The sequence below is a fragment of the Festucalex cinctus genome, chromosome 21, assembly GCF_051991245.1.
Source record: "Festucalex cinctus isolate MCC-2025b chromosome 21, RoL_Fcin_1.0, whole genome shotgun sequence".
In the NCBI taxonomy this organism is placed as follows: domain Eukaryota; kingdom Metazoa; phylum Chordata; class Actinopteri; order Syngnathiformes; family Syngnathidae; genus Festucalex; species Festucalex cinctus.
In genome coordinates this window covers 13352470-13371853 of record NC_135431.1, presented here as the reverse complement: position 1 = coordinate 13371853, position 19384 = coordinate 13352470, and the positions used below count along the sequence as shown (strand labels likewise).

The 19384-nt window shown below is 39.8% G+C and overlaps 1 protein-coding gene across 2 annotated transcripts in view; it reads right to left on the bottom strand.

Moving 5' to 3' along the window:
* Positions 1–633: 633 nt before the first annotated feature.
* Positions 634–19384, bottom strand: part of plcb4b (phospholipase C, beta 4b) — a 51500-nt gene continuing 32749 nt past the window's right edge. Inside the window, exons 12-40 of one of the 2 annotated variants that reach the window (XM_077510709.1) lie at positions 18433–18490; positions 17843–17951; positions 16669–16879; positions 16493–16586; positions 16346–16425; positions 16135–16219; positions 15978–16068; positions 14957–15052; positions 14741–14889; positions 14577–14672; positions 14372–14516; positions 13896–13980; positions 13495–13619; positions 12336–12387; positions 11887–11989; positions 11450–11614; positions 7614–7818; positions 6257–6345; positions 6027–6183; positions 5902–5951; positions 5760–5825; positions 5564–5679; positions 5387–5462; positions 5138–5313; positions 3821–3922; positions 3543–3600; positions 3384–3470; positions 3094–3127; positions 634–2296 (exon numbers count right to left, since the gene is read on the bottom strand). In XM_077510709.1, the coding sequence (XP_077366835.1) occupies positions 2220–2296; positions 3094–3127; positions 3384–3470; positions 3543–3600; positions 3821–3922; positions 5138–5313; positions 5387–5462; positions 5564–5679; positions 5760–5825; positions 5902–5951; positions 6027–6183; positions 6257–6345; positions 7614–7818; positions 11450–11614; positions 11887–11989; positions 12336–12387; positions 13495–13619; positions 13896–13980; positions 14372–14516; positions 14577–14672; positions 14741–14889; positions 14957–15052; positions 15978–16068; positions 16135–16219; positions 16346–16425; positions 16493–16586; positions 16669–16879; positions 17843–17951; positions 18433–18490 (3037 nt within the window). In that variant the 3' untranslated portion in view covers positions 634–2219. The remainder of the gene's footprint in view (positions 2297–3093; positions 3128–3383; positions 3471–3542; positions 3601–3820; positions 3923–5137; positions 5314–5386; positions 5463–5563; positions 5680–5759; positions 5826–5901; positions 5952–6026; positions 6184–6256; positions 6346–7613; positions 7819–11449; positions 11615–11886; positions 11990–12335; positions 12388–13494; positions 13620–13895; positions 13981–14371; positions 14517–14576; positions 14673–14740; positions 14890–14956; positions 15053–15977; positions 16069–16134; positions 16220–16345; positions 16426–16492; positions 16587–16668; positions 16880–17842; positions 17952–18432; positions 18491–19384) is intronic. The other variant, XM_077510710.1, reaches the window with a different exon arrangement.

The following is a 19384-nucleotide window of genomic DNA, read 5'->3' as shown; positions in this document are numbered from 1 at the left end:
TGTTTCAATGGTTTTGGCAGGTTCTGGAGAAGAACTTTTTTTCAAATATATATATTTGATTTTATTCTTTTTATTTTGTTGCAAGTTTTTACTTTTTTAATTTTTAGAAAGCTAGCCCCTTTCTTTAAAAAAAAAAAAAAAAAAGAGCCTTTTTTTGACAAAGTGGATGCTGTCATACTGGACTTACTGGATTTTTATGAATTATTTTTCTGTCTTCGTATGCAACATTAAAAGATTAAAGAAAAAAAAACTACTTTTGCTCTGGACAAGACAATGTTTATCATCCACTTGGAAAATCCCATCTCTGATATTTTCCCACTCCGTTTATGCCTCCTTGTGATTGTGGATGGATTACACTGCATTTTTGTATTTTATTTTTTTATGATGAACGCATGTGGACTTTAGTTTATTTTATTATTATAATTTTTTTTTTTTGCCAAATGTATCCCACAAGAGAAGAAGAGTATTCACAGGAAGTTATGTGACGTAAGAGGACTTATTGAAAACAGCAAGACTTTTGTCACCAGGTGCTTTATAATCATAGTTAAAATCTAAAAAGGGATAGAATAGAATTGCAGAAGTACAATGAGGCAAAAATGAAAACAAACAAAAAACAAACAAACAAGCAAGCTGTTTTTAGTTCCCATGTTCCACTGTCATTTATTGGTACACATACTAAAAAACAGTATTAAAGGAGCCGGGTAACAACCGCGTCTTCGCTATAAGTTCAACAGTACAATAGAAATACAAAAAAAAAGAAAAAGACAATTAAGAACACACACACACACACACACACACACAATATGGTTGGTTGGAGAGCTACAGTAAAAAAAAAAAAAAAAAAAACATTTGCAAAAAAAATAATTTTTGCTTCTGGACTGACTGGAAAGTGCAAAAAAAAAGCAAGAAAAAAAAGCTAACAAACAAAGAATTCAACTACACATCATATCTAATATATATAATATATATATGTTCATTTATTTATATATATATGTATATAGAGATCTCCATATAAATAACCCTTGAATTTGGCATTGACGCTCGCTCAAATAAGTTAAAACAATCCTAACAGACACCGCGTGGCACGTTTGCAAAAGCCAGAGAATAAAAGCACTTTTTTTTTTCCCTCTCATTCATTGAAGCACACGAGTGTGCCTTGGGGGAGGTCATCCCTCGAGGGGCGGCCTCTGCTCGTGCCAATTCGACGTAAAACAAACAGTAAACAGAAAAAGAAAAGAAAAAAAAGACGTGTTCTGATGATGTCATGATGTTGCTGCAAGCGTGCTAACATTTTGGTGGCCATTTTTGTAGTTTTTATTTTTTTGCATCAACTAGAATTGTTGTGTATTTATTTCACATAAGGAGTGGGCAAACTTTTGTCCTCTGGTGACACATTTGATTTTTAAAATGGACATGGTCATGTGATGATACAGTAAGAAAAAAAAAAAAAGTTGAAATGTGTATTTAAAAATAGTATTGTACGTAAAATTGGCGATTTAATTAAAAAAATATATTTTTGAAATGTATATGTAATTGTGTGAATATGTTTATGTTTTTAAATCATAATTTAAAAAAATGATTTAATGTGATCAAAGATCACAAAATTATAAAAATGAAAAAAAATGAATGGACTTTGCCCAGCCCTCTTTTACATTCTAAAACGCGTTTTGAAGTTTTTCAGAGGCAAATCAATGAAACATGTTAAAATGAAAACATTTCAGGCAACACAATTGCTTTTTTTGGCAGGATAATCAGATGAAGAATTTTTTTTTTTTTTGCTTAACATTTCCAAACAATTGGATCGGATAATTTATTATTATTTAACACAATTGTATGGAAGTGATAAGAATCAGTAAAATTTAGCTTAGTGTTTTTTTTTGTTGTTTTTTTGTTTTTTTTAGAGCATCCCTGATGGTGAAAGCACCGTGAAAGTAGTCATTGTGGTATATATTTTTTTAAAAGTGCTACCGCAACACAAAATGATTTAAAAAAAAAAACAAAAAAAAAAACAAAAAAAAAAACAGCATTGCGTTTAAAATCACGTGTGATTGTACAAACAGTGCTACATTCCAATCATGTCACATACAAAGTGTTTATGTGCACAGTTTCAAAGCTAAATGGTGTTATATGGGGGCTACAGTGTGTGTGCGTGCGTGTGTGTGCGTGTTTGTGGCTGAGCTTATGGCGCATGTGTGCGTGTGTGTGCGTGTGCGCACGTGTCAGACGCTCACACCACCGTAGCAGGTCTGCGTTCCATCTCCTCCTCCAACTTGGCCATCTGCTGCATGTCCTTTGCCTTTAAACACACGTTCATACACAACGTTAACAAACATATAAGGAAGACACGTGCACATTGTGCACAATGTGTCTGTTTGCTGAGGTTTTTTTCACCCCCAAAATCTGTGCTTCTTCGTAGGAGAATAGTCTGGAGCTGTTTTTGTTCCTCTCCCCTTATGTTTTTCGTTATTTCATCTGAGAACCAGGGCGGCGTTTTGGGCGACCCGTCAGGCTTCTAGTTTGTCTCCCTCTGTTGGTCAATGTTTTTTTTTAATTTTTTAAACGTCTCTTGGATTTGTTGTAACTGTATTTAATTTCGTTGCGCCCTGTGGTTCAATGACAACGAATGATTCTGTTCAGAAGTAAACCAGAAACACGTTCAACTTCATTCAAGATAAATGGGAGTCAGCACACCTGATTAACTGCAAATCAAGTTCAAATGTTCATTTGCAGAAGCCTTAATGTTTTATGCTAACATTGACCGTTATTATGAACTGTTCATAAATGGAACAAATGGATTCATGATGCTTTTGTGGCTAGGTTAGCATGCATTTGACACACAAACTTGGAACATTGCCCCCTGTAGGCCACTTGAAATAAAGCAGCTCTCTTTCAACAGATGGCTGCTTTGCTTCGTTTCTTCAAGTCCAAATTGGCAATACAAACACCTTATTGACCGCCCCTTATATGGCGTATGTGATCATGAAATACAGATGAAAACGAAAAATATCGCTAACGGCAGACTTGAGGGCATTTAAAAGCATAAAAATCTTAATGATGAAACAAAAACAAAAAGAACGTGGAAGAGGTGCCTACCTTTTTGTTTGTTTGCATGGTGTGATGCCAAAAGCTGTGCCAGGAAAAGCAAATCATATTAAAAACAACCAAAAACAAAAAAAGAACATACGTGTCCACATATAATACATGTATACCCACATGGATGGATGGAAATAAAAAAAAAACATGAATATCTTTAGAAAGGCGTAATACATTTATGGATTGGATGTTGTTTGGTGTACCTAGTGAAATGTCTGCTAAATGTAGATTTTCTATTTATTTATTTATTTTTAATAAAAATGTGACTTATATGTCATGTTGCCTTGTACCTGTTCATTGAACTTGTCCAGTTTCTCCACCTGCTCTCTCTGGTTCTTCTCCAGCTGCTCCATTTCTTTCTGGTGCTTCATGGCCAACTAACACAAACACAAACATGCAATTGTAATGTCTTCCCTGCACACGCGCGCGTTTCTTGTTTGTGTACACACCCTCTTCCTCTCATCCATGAACTTCTTGGTGTTGCTGCTGTTCAACTCTCGCACTCTCCTGCGCATCACAAAGAAAATGGCGTCAGAGCACTTCAAATGGATGCCGCACGGATTGCAGTTTACTTTAAGGTTGTGCATCGTAAATGTCGTTGAGTACAGTTTGTCCTTGGAGTCACTGGACCCAGAGAAGGTTCGGATGGTCCGACACGCACAACAACATCGAGCACTCCATCATGTGTGGACACACTGTGTGTTAATAACGTGCGTGTGCACTGCACCTTTCCCTCTCCGCCTTGTTTTTGATGCTCTTGTCCTGGCTGATGGCCTTGCTGTTCTCCATGGACATCTTGGCCTGGTTGGCTTTCATCTCTTTGCTCTGCCTGCGTCAGAACAACAAACTGAAAATGACGAACTTAACAAAGTGTGTTTTGCCACATTTCTGGTACAGAAAGGTAGCAATTTCTGCAGCTCAGAGCCAATTAAGTTCATCATACTCATTCTTGCTGAGAGAAAATGAGCAATATGTGAAAGCATTCTAGATGGAAAAAAAAAAAAAAAAAAAAAAAAAAGATTAAGTGCAGGGATGCAGGTACATTGATGCGCTAACTTTTCCAAACTGGGGGACCTCATTCCATTCCCTTTCTACCTGTCTGCTGTTAAAGATGTTTACACTAAGTCAATATTTATAAATAATTATGGAGATGCAGAAATATTTCCATGCTAACTTTGCCAGCCTGGGGAACCTCACTCCATCCTCACTTTTCTCCAATCAGTGTTATACCTTCTGCGTATACTGTACAGTATACTGTGGGAATGCATAAAAGGAGTAGCAGGGGTCCAGAAGTAAATATATGCTATTTTTTCTAGCCTTGGGAGCCTAACTCAATCCACTTTTCACCTGTCGGTGTATTAGATACATATATACATATGGCAATTAAAAAAAAAAAAAAAAGTTTGGGGATACAAGTGTATTGACATGCTAACTTCGCTCCCCTGGGAACCTCAATCTATCCTCACCTTCTTCCAATCAGGTTTGTACACTATGGTAATGTGGAATAAAATGGGTCACAGACATGGATAAGTATATACCGTACATGCTAACTTTTACAACCTTGGGAACCTCATTCCATTCACTTCACACCATTTTGCAGTAACTACAATAGAGACAATTCGACAAATCAGTGACACACTCTATTCATGTAACTCTATTCTGGATTGTACTACTTACACTATGGTAATGTGTAAAATGAGTTGCAGGGATGCAGAGCTATCCATATGCTAACTTTGCCAGCCTTGGGAACCTCATTCCATTCTCTCTTTCTACCAATCACTGTAGTAGCTACATACAATACTGCTCATTTTACAATGAGTTGCAGCGATGTAGACATATAGTCATGCTAACTTTTCTACTGTGGGAACCTCACTCCATTCTCTCTTACTACCAATTAATACAGTAGGCACAGTACTATGGCACGTTTTACAATGAGTTGCAAACAATTTGGCATACAGTCATGCTAACTTTTCTACTATGGGAACCTCACTCCATCCACTTTCCAATATACACACAAAAGAGTGGATCAGAAAGCATGTCTAACCGCTCGTTTATGAGTTTGAGCTGTCCGGTCTGCTGCTCTTGAACGCTGCTCAGCAGCTTCTTGAGGTGCTCGCACTGCTGCGTGACGTGCGCGTCCTTCATCTCCTGCTCTTCGCTGCTGTGGCCGCTGATCAGCTCCGACCATTCCTTGGTGTGCTGCGCCGTGATGTCCTTCACCTGCCGCGCACACGAACGCCCTCGTCAGGATTCACAACAATGTCAGAAGATTGGAGTGTCGTGAATGTCGCACCTTTGCTTTGTGATCGGTGACCAGCGTTTGGATCTTGTCTTCGGTTTCCTTCTTCAGTTCTTGGCAATTGTTTTCCCTGATGGACAAGTTGGAAAAAATTCAAATGATCATTTGACCGGTTGATGAATTTGCATCATAATTTGTACTTCTCCGCCTTATTATCGTGTGCTGTTTTACCCTCGTTTCTTGATGGCTTTCTCCAGCAGTTTCTCCAGTGTGCTCTTCTCCTTGTCGTGGGCCGACACCATCTTGTCCACCTGCGTGCAGTGGGCTTTCTGCATCACGTTTTGATCCTGGAAAGACAATTAATAACAATAATTTCCAAAAAAGCACATTTATGAGCAATGTAAGGAGAAAGTATTGAGGTGCTTACCTTTAAGTGCTTCTTCTTTAACGCGCTCAGCTCCTTTTGCTGCTTTTTGATGAGTTTAATGTACGTCTGCAGTGAGACGGACACGCATTACTTCACTAATACCAATTTATTTTTTCAATACAAATGACTTTTCCAAATGTACCTTCATTTGCTTTAAGTCTTCAATGCTGACATTAGGTACCAGTGCGTTGTCTGCAACAGTGCAGGACAACAATCAATGAGTCCGTGTGTGTTTTCAAATAATGCACATGCGAAACGCCCGTGTACCTTTCTTAGTCTCTGCCGTGTTGTTCTGGGCGGAGTTGGAGGTCTGAGCGACGTCCGAGCTGCTCTGCGGCGTCACGCTGGCCTTCACCGTATCCCCTTTGCCCTTTCCCTTCTTGTCGTTCTTGGAGCTGCCGCTAGGGACGTCGGCGATGTCGTTCTGAGATGGGACGCGATCGTCAGTTTTTCACTATAACTGCTCATTTTTGTTTTGTTTGTGTGTGTGACATTACAGTGTCAATGCCGAGGGCTTTCATCTGGTCGGCTCTTTTCTCCGCGATGGTCAGGAACTTCTTCGGGTCGGACAGAGCGTCTACGATAGCTGCAACATATTGTTCAAGCTCGCTTGGTTCAAAAATCACTCACGTCTCTATAGTGCTTTAAATATTTTTTCATACCAGCTCCCACTCCTTTTTTTTTTTTTTTTTGCCAACTTGAATACAAACAAAAATGTATACAATTTTAGAGGCCCAAAATATTTAAAAAAATATGTATTCAATGTACATAGTTTTTATTACGAAAATATTAACTGCTACTACATAACTACTAGTAATAAAGATTTTCTGATATACAAAATCTTAAAAATATATTGAGTGCAGTTATTTTTTTAAATAAAATATACTGTATTTTATATATTTTATAATATTCAAGGAAATAACATTTAATGAAATTCAGAGCATTGTTAATTTACATAAATTTTTATCACTACACATTTGATATAAAAACATGTAAATAAAATAATTTTGGTAAAAAAAATAATGCTACTTTATGCATTTAAATATTTAAAAATACTAAAAAGAAATACATTCTCTGAATTTGATCTAATAGGTGAATTAAAATATGTATAAAAATATTTTCAATACACAATTTCATTAAGAGGGTTATTAATTTATTTCTTACTTGTATATATTTGACAATAATGTACTGTATTAAAATCCAGATTATTTTTTCCCTGGAATTTTGATTATTTATTTATTTATTTATTTATACTAAAAATAATTCTGACATGTTTATTTTATCTTATAATATATTTAATAATATTTAATGATATTTTTCCTGTTTAATTAACATTAAGGTATGATATAGATCTGATGCGGAGGAAACTATTATATAAAAACAGTACAGTATCTGTCATCAAATTGTAATGGAACAATGATTGTACGGTTAAAAAAAAAAAAGAAAAAAAAGCTTTATATTATTGTAAATCCAGCATAAACATAACAAGGGCTTGGCATAAGTATAAAAAGAAAAGCAATCACCAAAAAATTCAAAAACAAAGTGATTCTAGCAACAGATCCCCCCAGCAGGAGGGGGCGCTAATGAAAGCGGTCATTTCCCTGCTCCAACCCTTCGGCTTCATTTAATGACAGCTGCAAATGTCTTCTCATTTGCATGTTTAAAGCCTTTGCGGCCGCACATTGACTTGCACCATCATTACTGGCAAACCTACCAGCAGCGTGAAGGAAGGAAGTTAAAAGAAAACAAAAACAAAGTTCCCCTGTAGGCTTATTATAAACCGAGCGGCGTGAAATCAACCCATAGCGCCGGTGTATGCCAACCCCCCCCCCCGAACCCCCACCCCCCGCTCACCTCCAAAGCCGTCGGGCACGTATGTTTTGAGGATGATCTGGCAGAAGATGGTGGGCAGCGAGAGGGGCTTGTTGCCTTCGTTCCGCAGCGAGATGTGACGGTAGCCGGCCTGCAGGCCGTCCAGCGGCAGGATTCGCTGGCCGATCAGCTTGTTGTTGTCGTCGTACACGGCCAGGCGCAGCACCGCCAGATCTGGCAAGATTACCTGCCACGAAAAACGTGTCAGAGGAAGGGTGCTTTGCATTTTCGTGGGCTATTTTTTCGATGTATTTTTTTTGTTCTCATAAAGAGGGTAAGTGAGACAATAACCATAAAAAAGCAGATTATCGTGATGTAGCTTGTAGCGGAAAGAAATTGCTGCAACTGATGTATATAATCGACAAGTTTTACAACGGTTAGGCATGAAAGAGTCACCCAGCTTGCGTGTGAAATTCAGGTTTGTAAACCACTGTGATGACTAACAAACGCCTGTAGATGGCGATGTTGCATCGCTTTGGATTCTCAATCAGCAGGGTAGAAGAAAAGATTAGGTGGCAAAGTATGTGTCGTGATTGGGTGCTGTATATCTTGTATATTTACATCTATAGCGAGAGAAGTCTTGAGATAAGCGAACAAAGCGCAGAGGATGATTAATCCCCGGCGAAAAGATAAGAGAATCCTCACTAGAGATGAATGAACGGATGCAAAAGTGTGCGTCGGTGCCGCCCGCCAGGCTTGTGACCCATCCCGTGAGTCTTGCACGCCGGCACGCACGCCGGCGGAGCTTTTCAAGGTGTTTGCCGCTTCCCGCCGGCCCCGTTTGCACATGTGACAAAAGGGCCCTTGCCGGCAGCCTGCGATGGCCCTCGCTGATAGCGCTCACAATGTGTGCGAGTGTGTTGCAGGGTTGCATCAGGCTGTGATTGATGGTGTGTGTTCAAGGGAGCTGGAGTCACAGTCACGGCTGAGAGACTTCTCATTGTGCTGAGAGCAGCACTATTACGCACACATTCAAAACAGCCTGCACCAGCCCTGAGGTGTAAGTTATACATTTTATTTACTGTTTTGAAGAATATATCGTAAATTGTAATAATAATACTGTTTTTTGATGATGTGTATCCATCCATCCATTTTCTTAACCGCTTTTCCTCACTATGGTCGTGTGGCTGCTGGAGCCTACTAGGGATGTAACGATATCCAAACATCACAATACGATATTATCAGGGTATGAAAATTATCACGATATTGTGGGGAGGTTGGCGATACAAAAAAAGGTCACAGTATTGTTAAAAAAAAAAAAAAGAAAAAAAAAAAAGAAAAAAAAAGTTAATATTAACTCGTTTGTTCCCAAAGACGTATTTATACGTTTTTATGTTTGTTTGTTTTTTTTCCTTTGATGCAGCCTCTCAACTGCAAAGAACGGTTGACGAAATGGTAGTTATTACACAAACAGACAGCAGGTGGCAGCAGAGCAAAGACGATCAACCAGGGCCATGTTGAAAAAAAGCTCAATTACTCACAATTTCTAAATTGATTTGTGAATAATGATAAAACTTAGCTATATTCTGATGCTAATTGCTGCAAAACGTAAACGGTTAGAATTATACTTTTTTTTTTTTTCCTGATGAAAGGAGAGACTTTAATCTTTCTTTCGGTAGTCTCCATGTTTTTTTTTTATAGCAATAGAACACAAAATTCTGTGGACCTTGCAAAATCAGTCAAAATCCAGTAAAACAACCGAGAGCGACGACGAGGATTGCATCGGTGAAAATGTTTGGGAGTGAGTGAGTTAAAAAAAAAAAAAAGAGACAATATTGTGCTTTTGTACATTACAGCAATGCTTATAAACAACCTACAATCTCTAATAACACTTAATATCGAGGCACTTACACTGAGTTCCTCCACATATTGACCCGGTTTATATACATAGAAGGGCCAAAACATGCCTTGTGAAAATTAAATTGTACTAAAAAGATAGCCACCAGAGGGTGCTAGAAATGCACAAATGGAAATCAAGCTGACCTTTTAAAGAGATGTGCTGCTTTTAATATCGTGACATGACAAACGACGATATATTGTGGCAGTTTTAATATTGCAATATCACGATGTTGCAGTTATCGTTACATCCCTAGAGCCTACGCCAGCTGGCTTCGGGCAGTAGGCGGGGTACACCCTGAACTGGTTGCCAGCCAATCCACGGTGATGATATGTAATATAATAAATTATTTCTGAAGGGTTTCATTTGAAAATAACACAAATAAACACACAACCACCCCTGAAATCGAAAATATTAGAACACAATTTAAATCACGTTAAAAGTAAAAAAAAAAAAAGTTGGGTAAAAAATAAACTAAATTGGGTCAAAAATCGACCAACCCAACATTTGGGTTATTCAATTAAACCAAAGCTCTTTATTTAACCCTTACAGTCGGGCCAACAACCCAATAAATTGGGTTGCTTTGTGGGTTATTAAATAACTCAGAGTTGGGTCAGTTGATTTTGACACAATTCAATTGGGTTGTTCAATTAAACCAAAACGTTGGGTGAAATGAATAACCCTCAAAACAATTGGTATTCTCGGGTTGCTTTGTGGTTTATTAATTTAAGCGGGTTGGTCAATTCTTGACCCAATTTGCGTTATTGTGTAGTAGACACTTAACTGTTTAGATGACTTTAAGCATGTGTTTTTTAAACAGCTTTGCAGATTTTCAACTTGATAAAAGGTGTTTTTTTATTTTCTAAATCATTCACACTAGTGTACAAACGCAGTAGGGAGGATCAGCACAACGTCCTAGAATGTTGAATACTTCAATAAAAAAATAGCTCCCTTAAGTTTTCTAGAGAAAATAAGTTTCATAAAAAGTCAATAAAATCTAATTGTTAACTCGAATACAGTGATACCTCGGCTCACGAACTTAATTGGTTCCCAGAGAGTGTGTGTAAGCCGAAAAGTTCTTCTTCCGAACATTTATTTCCCATAAGAAACCATTAAAATGAGAATAATCCGTTCCCAGGTCCCTATAAAACATAATTTTCTACTAAATAAGCCTTAAAACTACACAAAAATATACCTTATTTTATGTATAATAAATGTGCTATTGTATTGTAATTAAAGAAATGAATTTTACTGTATAATAAAGTCGTTTTATTTTACTTTGTGATGGTAGTTCTTAAGGATAGTAGCAATGGTAGACTTACTTCATTCGCGAGCGTTTCACCGCGTAGAGTGTTTATGGAACGGTTGTCGCTCATTCGCACTTTCGTGCTCACCGGAGCGGAGGAGGCGTGTCCCTTGGTGAACAAGGAAGTGGAGCACTTTAGCGAGTCAACAAAAAGTGAGCACCGCCAACTACTTTCACCTCTTTCCTGGGACTAAACAGCCGTGGCACGATTTTCTCCTTTTTTGAGGTACGTGATGGCACTTTCGCTTTTTTTAGTGGCGCGAACTCCATTGACTACAATGCAAACGCGCCGCCGAATCGCCGTCCCTCGCTGGTAAGCATTAGGCTTAACACTAGCCTGTGGTGGGGTCTTTTTCGGTCCCATAATAGCAAAAGTACACTCAAAATGTCTATCAAACACAAACCGCGTCCGCACTAAAAGAAAGGGGGTGACGAACTGGGACGCCGTGAGCGTGCGTCAGCTTCTCGTGGCCGCCACCGTGGTGCTGTTCGACCGCGTGGTTTGGTTCGTCCGCCGAAAAGTAGTTCGTCAGCAGAGACTAAATTCTCGCGAATTTAATGTTCGTGAGGCGAAAAGTTCGGGAGCTAAAGCGTTCGTCAGCCGAGGTATCACTGTATATATTTTTCTTCAATAAATACAATGAACACCTATGCATGACCCTAGAGGGTTTGTACCTTTCGAAAGACGAAGGGTTCCTCGTTGTAGGCGGGGTTGAGCCCGTTGTTCATCACCATGCGCGTGCGGAACTCTTTCCGGATGGTGTCGGTCGGCAGGCCGTACATGTCCACCTCCACGTACGTGCCGATCTTCTTGTCTGACAGGAACTGGCCCGAGAACACCTGACAAAGACAAAGGAACGTGTCATTTCGCCCAGTAATTTCAGTATATTCAATTTACTACTTAGCAAACTACCAAACGTAAACAAGTGTAAATAAATAGTTAATAATTCAGCAATATACAGTACAGTATAAATCGCCAAGTGGTGTATTTGGATGATGACAAGCTGATATTGACTGGGTGCATCCAATCTGCACTTTTAAGCCCTTTTCACACTGCACTTAGCAAGTCGTCAAACCCACTCGCATGCATTAGATCCGGTGTGATGTCTGACCTGCACGCTGCACGTGGCGGCGATGACGCCATCCACCGGCGTCTCCGAGAAAGGATCAAACATTCGGTCGGAGCGCCGCATGAAGTCGGGCTTCAGCAGGTACCTGATGTGCACAATAATGGGGGGAAAAAAAAAAAAATCAATGAAATGATATATTTCACGTTCAGTGTGCACCCGTGTCCCATTAGACATAATGGTGGTTTGGCAAAAGCCGCACGACCTCCTTGTATATGACACATATTACATTTCCAGCATTATCAGTGAAGTCCGAGTCCTCAGGGTGAGAGCGGGCGGTACGGAGGAGGACGAGACAGATGACTTCTCCGAAAAACCACTTACAAGCCCAGGGGAGCGCGAGGCGGCCACGGTCGCTAACGGCAACCGCTAATGAGATGTGACAAGCTTTAAGTGATGAGAGTGGGAGAGAGAGAGGAGGGAGATGCTCTCACCCGCAGGATCCGTTGTATTCAAACTTTCCCTGGTTCAGCTGCATGGCCAGATCTGACGACGAAGTCGAGGAGGAGGGAAACACACACAGACAAATCAAAAGCATAGCAAAGGCTTAGAAGGCGCTCATCCTCTCGTGCCAGCGCCTCCGGCCTCGCACATGGCCAGCTGCAGGAGGCGCCATATGTCGGATGGTCCTTTCGCCTCGGGTGATGGGGCAACAGCTGCTTTACAACACAGCTTGCGCCCCACCATACTGAGACTGACGTTCATCTTGACATCCGTTTTATATACACAAATTAGAGTCCTCAATGAACCTGATACACAGTAAATTCTGTAGAGTAAATTTAACTCTATTTAGAGTGGGACCAAATAGACTCAGATTTAAGAGTAAGAGAGTATAATACAGAATTGAAAAAAAAAAAAAAAAAAAGTCATTCAAGGGTCGAGGGACCAACTTACGACCTTCAGCTTGGGGAGACTGCCACACTACCACCTGAGATATGCCCCTCCTACTGATTGCTTATCTCCAAGAGGAGACCAAAAACTATTACGAAGATTCCAGCTGACACGAGCAAAATACTAACACACAGCAGGAGCCGCGTGGCTCAAGGAGTAGATCAATTGTCTCCCAAACTGAAGGTCGTGAATTCCTTCCTCAACCCTTGAGTGACTTTCATTTATTTTTTGAATTCTTTATTATAATCTCTTCCAAGTGTAAACATCACTCTAAAACGGAGTCTATTTGGTCCCACTTTAAATAATCAAATTTACTCTACAGAATTTACTGTGTACTAAACTGAACTATTTTTTAAATATAAAATAATCGAATTTGAAAATAGGAAAACTGCAATGACGATTTGAATTCAATTAATCGTTCTGCCCTACCTGACACGCATGTTTTGGAATGTGCATGGCAACAATCCGGACTGATGATTTTTATGACTTCCTAAGGTAGAAATTGCTTCAAAATACTAAAAAAAAATGTTAAACTGAGCGTGTCATCTCCTCACCACACGCACGCATCACAGCACTTTTAAACTCTTTGAAACATTTCGTCCATCCCGCGTCTTTAATTAATCGTCAAGAGAGCATATTTTTAGAACCTGTGTGTGCGTGTGAGTGAGGTCGACAGGGGCCCCGCGTGGCGTGATGCGGTACCTGGGGTCTGGAAGTTGAGCGAGACCATCTGGCAGCCGGCGTTCCAGAAGATCTGAGGCATGTAATTACTGGAGTCCACTCGGCCCCCTTTGGGGTAGATACGGCTCATCTGACGCTTGTTGTAGCTGCGCTCGGGCTCAGGAAAGACACGGCACATTTGTGTGTGTGTGTGTGTGTGTTTCATCATATGCACCGCAGAACTAGTTTTAGTGTGAACAGCTTGGGTCAAGCAGTCCCTTTGGAGCAAGAGTGTGTGTGTGGTTGTATGTGAGTGCAACATGGGGTCACATTTAATCAAACAGCAAAAAGCACAAACAAAAAAGTGTCGGATTCCTCAATTATTACATGTTTTCGGTGATCCAACAATGTCCATCCGGACTAACCCTGAATCCAAAGGATACTTGACAAATTCGATGGCGTTTGTCTTCAGATAGCCGAGGCCTACTGACTCGTTGAAAGACGACATGTTGTGGTAGATGTTTTTCTCTAAAGAGGATTAGAAAAACAAAAAACAAAACACGAGGTCACAACAATTTCTAATTCAATAATATGTTGTATTCGCCCCCACTAGTTGAAACACGACATTGTGATAGAATTATGTTTATGGAATATGATTTAAGCAGCAAAATACACGTTTGTTTTCAGCTCTGGGGGCGGCCATTTTGTTACTTGCTGTCGATTAAAAATGACATCACAGTTGCGCAGAAGTAACGCCCAATCACGGTTCACCTGTTTCCTGAGCTTGGTGACTGAGCTGAGCCGTGATTGGCCGTTACCTCAGTAAGCAACTGTGATGTCATTTTCAGCAAGTGACAAAATAGCCACCCCCTAAAATTTTTGGATTGACTTCCCCTTTAAGAGTTAAATACAATCTCACCCTCGGCCACATCAAAACTTTGGAACTTGACGGGCTGTGCGTAGTTGACCATGGCGGAGAGGTACGGGTGGATGTTGGTGGTGGCGCCCACGTACGTGTACTGCGCGATCAGAGCCTCCTCCAAGTCCTCGGATCCTTCGCCGCCCTGATTAAAGGCACAAACCGGATCAGGCTGGCCCGGATGCGGGTGACGTCACACACTAACCTTTTTGTTGTTGTCCGGGTCGGACGCCTCGGAGATATCCGTCGCGTCGGCTGCTTCCGTCGCTTCGGATATCTCGGTCGTCTCGTCTTCAGGCACCTGGAACCCGAGGCCGGTATGAAGCAACACAATGGTGGATGTGGTCTCACACAGTGGGTCAATCTCACCTTCTTGACACTGTTGCTGCGCTCTTCCACTTTCTTGGCGCTCACGGCGTTGGGTTGAGAGTCACTGTTGGCCTCTTTGTCGCACGGCGCCTCCGACAGGCTGCTGGGTGCCTCCGAGGTCACGTCCTTTTCTTCTGGCTCCTTTTCTCCTGCGAGGAATTTTTTGTTTGCATACATTTTCTGCCATTATGAGTTGTGGTGCGACAGACGTCTAACCGTTCTCCGTGTCGTCCTCGTTCTCCTCTCCCATGATGATGGCCGTGGTGTTGGTCTCTCCTGCCTCCATGTGCTTCTTGAAGGCCTCCAGTTGTTCTGTAAGATGCGTAAAAATACACAATCAGGGGTCTGCAACCTGTGGCTCTGGAGCCACATGTGGCTCTTTATTAGTCCCTCTCCAGTAGCTCACTGTGGAGCTCTAAAAAATTTTTTTTTTACACATTTATTTTTATTTTTTTTACAATAAATATTCCTTAAATTAACTAATAATTACCGGGTGCATCTTAAAAAATGAATACATATTCAAAAAATGTCAAAGTCCAAATTTTTTAATTGTCTGAAAAAAAGAGATGAAAAATAGATGAAAAGGTTTTAAAAATTGTCAAAAAAAAAAAAAAAAGACCAAAAAATGTACAAAAAGGAAGAGGAAAAGCAGAAAATTACCATAAAATGTCCATGAAATTGCCAAAAATATCAAAGAACTCAATAAAAAAAAAGGAAGAAAAGAAAACATTCAAAAAATAAACATAAAATGTCCAAAAACAAAAGAAATCCCGAAAATTACCATAAATTAAAAATTGCCAAAAATATCATTGCGAAAAAGGAAGATAAAAAACCCCATAAAATAACAATAATAATAACCATAAGATGTTCAAAAATGGAAGAAGAGAGGAAGAAAAGTACCATATGTCCATAAAATTGCTAAAAATGTCAGAAATTGGCAGAAAGGCAGAAAAGTCTCAAAATGTATGAAAAAAGAAGATGAAAAACTACAAAAAGGTGGAAGAAAATGAATTGAATTTTGCATATTTTTGTGTTGTGATGCAACTCTAATTAGCTCTTGGGCCCCCAGTACATTAGACTAACACTAACAAACTGTTTCCTTCATCACAATGTTTAAATGTTTTGCGGCTCCAGACAGATGTTTTGTTATTTATTTACCCTAACATGGCTCATTTGACAGTAAAGGCTGCTGACCCCTGTTCTAAATGAAGACACATTCTACATCTGGTGTACTTACTCTGCTCCACTTCCGGTTTCAAGCGCTTGTTTTTGATGAGGATCTTTCGTTTGAGGTCATTCGGCGATGGTAACGGGCGACCGGATTCGATCTGCGAAAGGGAATTGTTGGAATTGGAGCGAGTGGCCTCAGAGTTTCTGAAGGAAGGTGAAGTTACCGGAAAGTTGTCAAGAGGCTGCTTCTGGAGAAATTCGCCAAAGATCTCCTCGCAATACTTGGCCATTTTGTACTGTTGTGGTTTACTGGACACACAGAAGAAGACGGGCTTTGGAGCTAATACAGAATCCACAGTGCTTTTACTAAATCATTATTCGTATAGTCATGCGAGGAAAAAATGAATTCAATCCATTTTGGATCCTTCCAAATACCTGCAGTGGTTCTCAAAGGATAAAATAACCGGAAACTCAGAGGTGACGAAGGCCGTGTCCTTGATGGCTTGGATGACATCCTGCAGATGCAACAACACACTTTTAACACAAGAGGGCGCCCACACACCATGTAAAAGTGGCGCTCACCTTGAACAGGATGTCGGTGCACATGGCCTTGCCGTGAGTGATGATGGGCTCCTGGTCCTCTCCTTTGCCGTCCCAGCAGTCCAGCTCAACACATCTGACACACACACACACACACGCGCGCAATCAACACCTGCATACTTGAGCCGATAATGCGCATTCATGTATTTACTAACTACCTGCATCCCGAGAGCAGCGCCTGCCGATACATCTCCACCGAAGACTTGCCGCCGAACTGCCGGCCCGTCAGGTAGGAGTTGTGGGACGAGCTGATGAAGTAGTGGGCCAGCGGCTGGTCCATTTCCTGGTACAGCTCCAGGCGGTCCAGGAACACCGGCGCGTTCTCGTCCGACATCAGGTAACGGCAGAAGCCGTCGCTGGACATGTGGCCTTGGAGATGAAAGCGTTGTAATGGTGAGAATTCATGAATTGCATTTGTCATTCATTTTTCATCATTTAAACTTTTATCCAGCAAGGGTATTTCAATTAGAAGAACTACTTAATGCATTAAAACAAATTCATATCAAAATAACACTTCAATTAATATGGAATAAGTTGGAACTTAGTTGACAATGTATAAATAGTCTTGTTTATTATGCTTACATTATTAATTTCTAATTCAAATACTTGTAATTTATCAATATTTTATAACTGTGTAAAATTTGACACAGACAGCAAAATCAATATATATTATAATGAAGTAAATAATAATATTGCTAATAGTTAGAATATTACCACTAGGAATACGCAAAAACCGATACCAGCCTTAGTTCAAGGTGCTAATGACGACTACTAAACAGTTGAGTACTCGTGCTGGTATCGGTCTGAAAAAAAGTGATATCAAATATCTACCATTAACACAATTTAAAGATTGAGTATTATTAATAACTACCACATTTAAATAATACATATTGTGTAATTTGGGAAGAATAAAGAATATATTTTGAATATCCTATTAAAATATATTACATATTATTAAAATGGATTAAAATATTTTTAATATATTCCTTAAATAAGGGCTAAAAAAATCCATAAAGCTTGATTAATCAAACCTATATTTCTTATTGTTCTTATTATTAATTTGATTTAACAATGTGAATTATAATTTCACACATTTGGCTAAAATCACATTTGGTGCTTAAATAATACAATTAAATATAATTACATAAATTACACGTGTTAATATTTTTTACAATTGTTAATTTTAATAATTATATAATTAAAAAAATATATTAATTGTAATGTATGAGCAGTTATTGTCGTCAAAGTGGCCCAACTAGGTGCCGTTACATTTGTCCACTGACAGATGGCAGCAGAGGCCCACATAACTCTTCGTCCCACCTCCTCCCTCACCTTTCTTCTTCAGCTCTTCGTCCCGTTCATATTTCTCGATGATCTGCTTGGCTCTCTTGGGATCGTAGAACGGGAAGAGGATCTCGTTGAGACGGGGGTCCCGCTGGTTCTGCGGCGCAACATGACAAAATCAAACCATGACCAACATACAGATTATTCCAGTCTTAAAAAAAAAATAGTAGCAGTTGTGATACACAGCAAATGGGGGACGATGATTGAAATGTTACACCAAATCACAACGAGGTGCTCGCTTGTATCATGTGCAGTGCGGTGTCCACAGAAACACAACACAGCCAGCGGGAAGCAACAGGACGGAAACTTCTACCCTCCCGTTGCCGTGGCAACACTCATCAGACACCGGCTAGGTTGAGGAGGGATGGAGGGGAGGGGAGATAGGGAGGAAGAGGGACGGGGGGTGCAAGGGGGATAAAATGAGGGATGGCATGCAGAGGTGGCGTTGGAGGAAGTTGCGCTTGGAAGTCAAATAGTCTCCTTAATGGAGTCCTATTAGAGATAATGACGCTGGTGAAGGCAAGGCAAACAAACACACGCACACACACAGAACAGTTAACGAATAATAAAGAGCTTACTTCATTGAGAAAGCTGACTAACTGGTCTACTGTTAAATAATCACTTTTGCTCCCATTGCTGCAAAGGAATCGATTAGAAAAGAGAAAAGAAAAAAAAATGTCAGTCAGTCGTTCACGCAGCAGGCAGTCACTTCACATTATTAGAAACAAAAAAAGCTTTCTTTGTTGTCTTTTGCGGGGGCTAATCGTCCCTGCCGAAAATGTCATTAGGTGGAAGATCATTAATGCTGGAGAACTGGAGAAGCGGGTTAGAGACTCTTTAGTTAGTGCAGCAGGCGCAGCAAGAATGTTTGTCGCCATTGTTTAACAACAGGATGCAGCAGGAGGGGCGTTAACTAACGTAACGGTCAATTTTGTGAGGCTAAGCTAATGTGAAGCCAATACAACGCAAGGGCACTACTTTTTTTATTTTTTCATTTTGAAGGTTTAAAAATGAGCTACAGTGGAACCTCTAAAGTCAAATTGTCGGGACGTAGATGAAATAAAAAAAAAAGAAAAAAAGAAAAAATGTGAATGTAAAATATGTACGCTATACTGTACAGACATTCAAGAATTACTCAGTTTTGGTAGCTTAAAGGGATACTTTACTTATTTAGCCATTTTTGGCAGTCAAACATTAATATTTTGCCTATAATAAACTTGATAGTTTCATTATTTTTCATGTACAATTAATACCTTTAAAACACATTTTGCAACTTGCTGTCGACTGAAAATGACATCACAAGGGCTCAGGTAACCAATTACAGCTCAGCTTGTGAATGTCATATGACCAAACCTAGAAAACAGGTGAGCTGTGATTGGTTACCTGAGCCCTTGTGATGTCATTTTCAGTCGACAGCAAGTTTCAAAATGTGCTTTAAAGGTATTAATTGTACATGAAAAATAATGAAACTATCAAATTAATTATAGACAAAATATTAACTTTTTATTGCTATAATGGGCTAAATAAGTG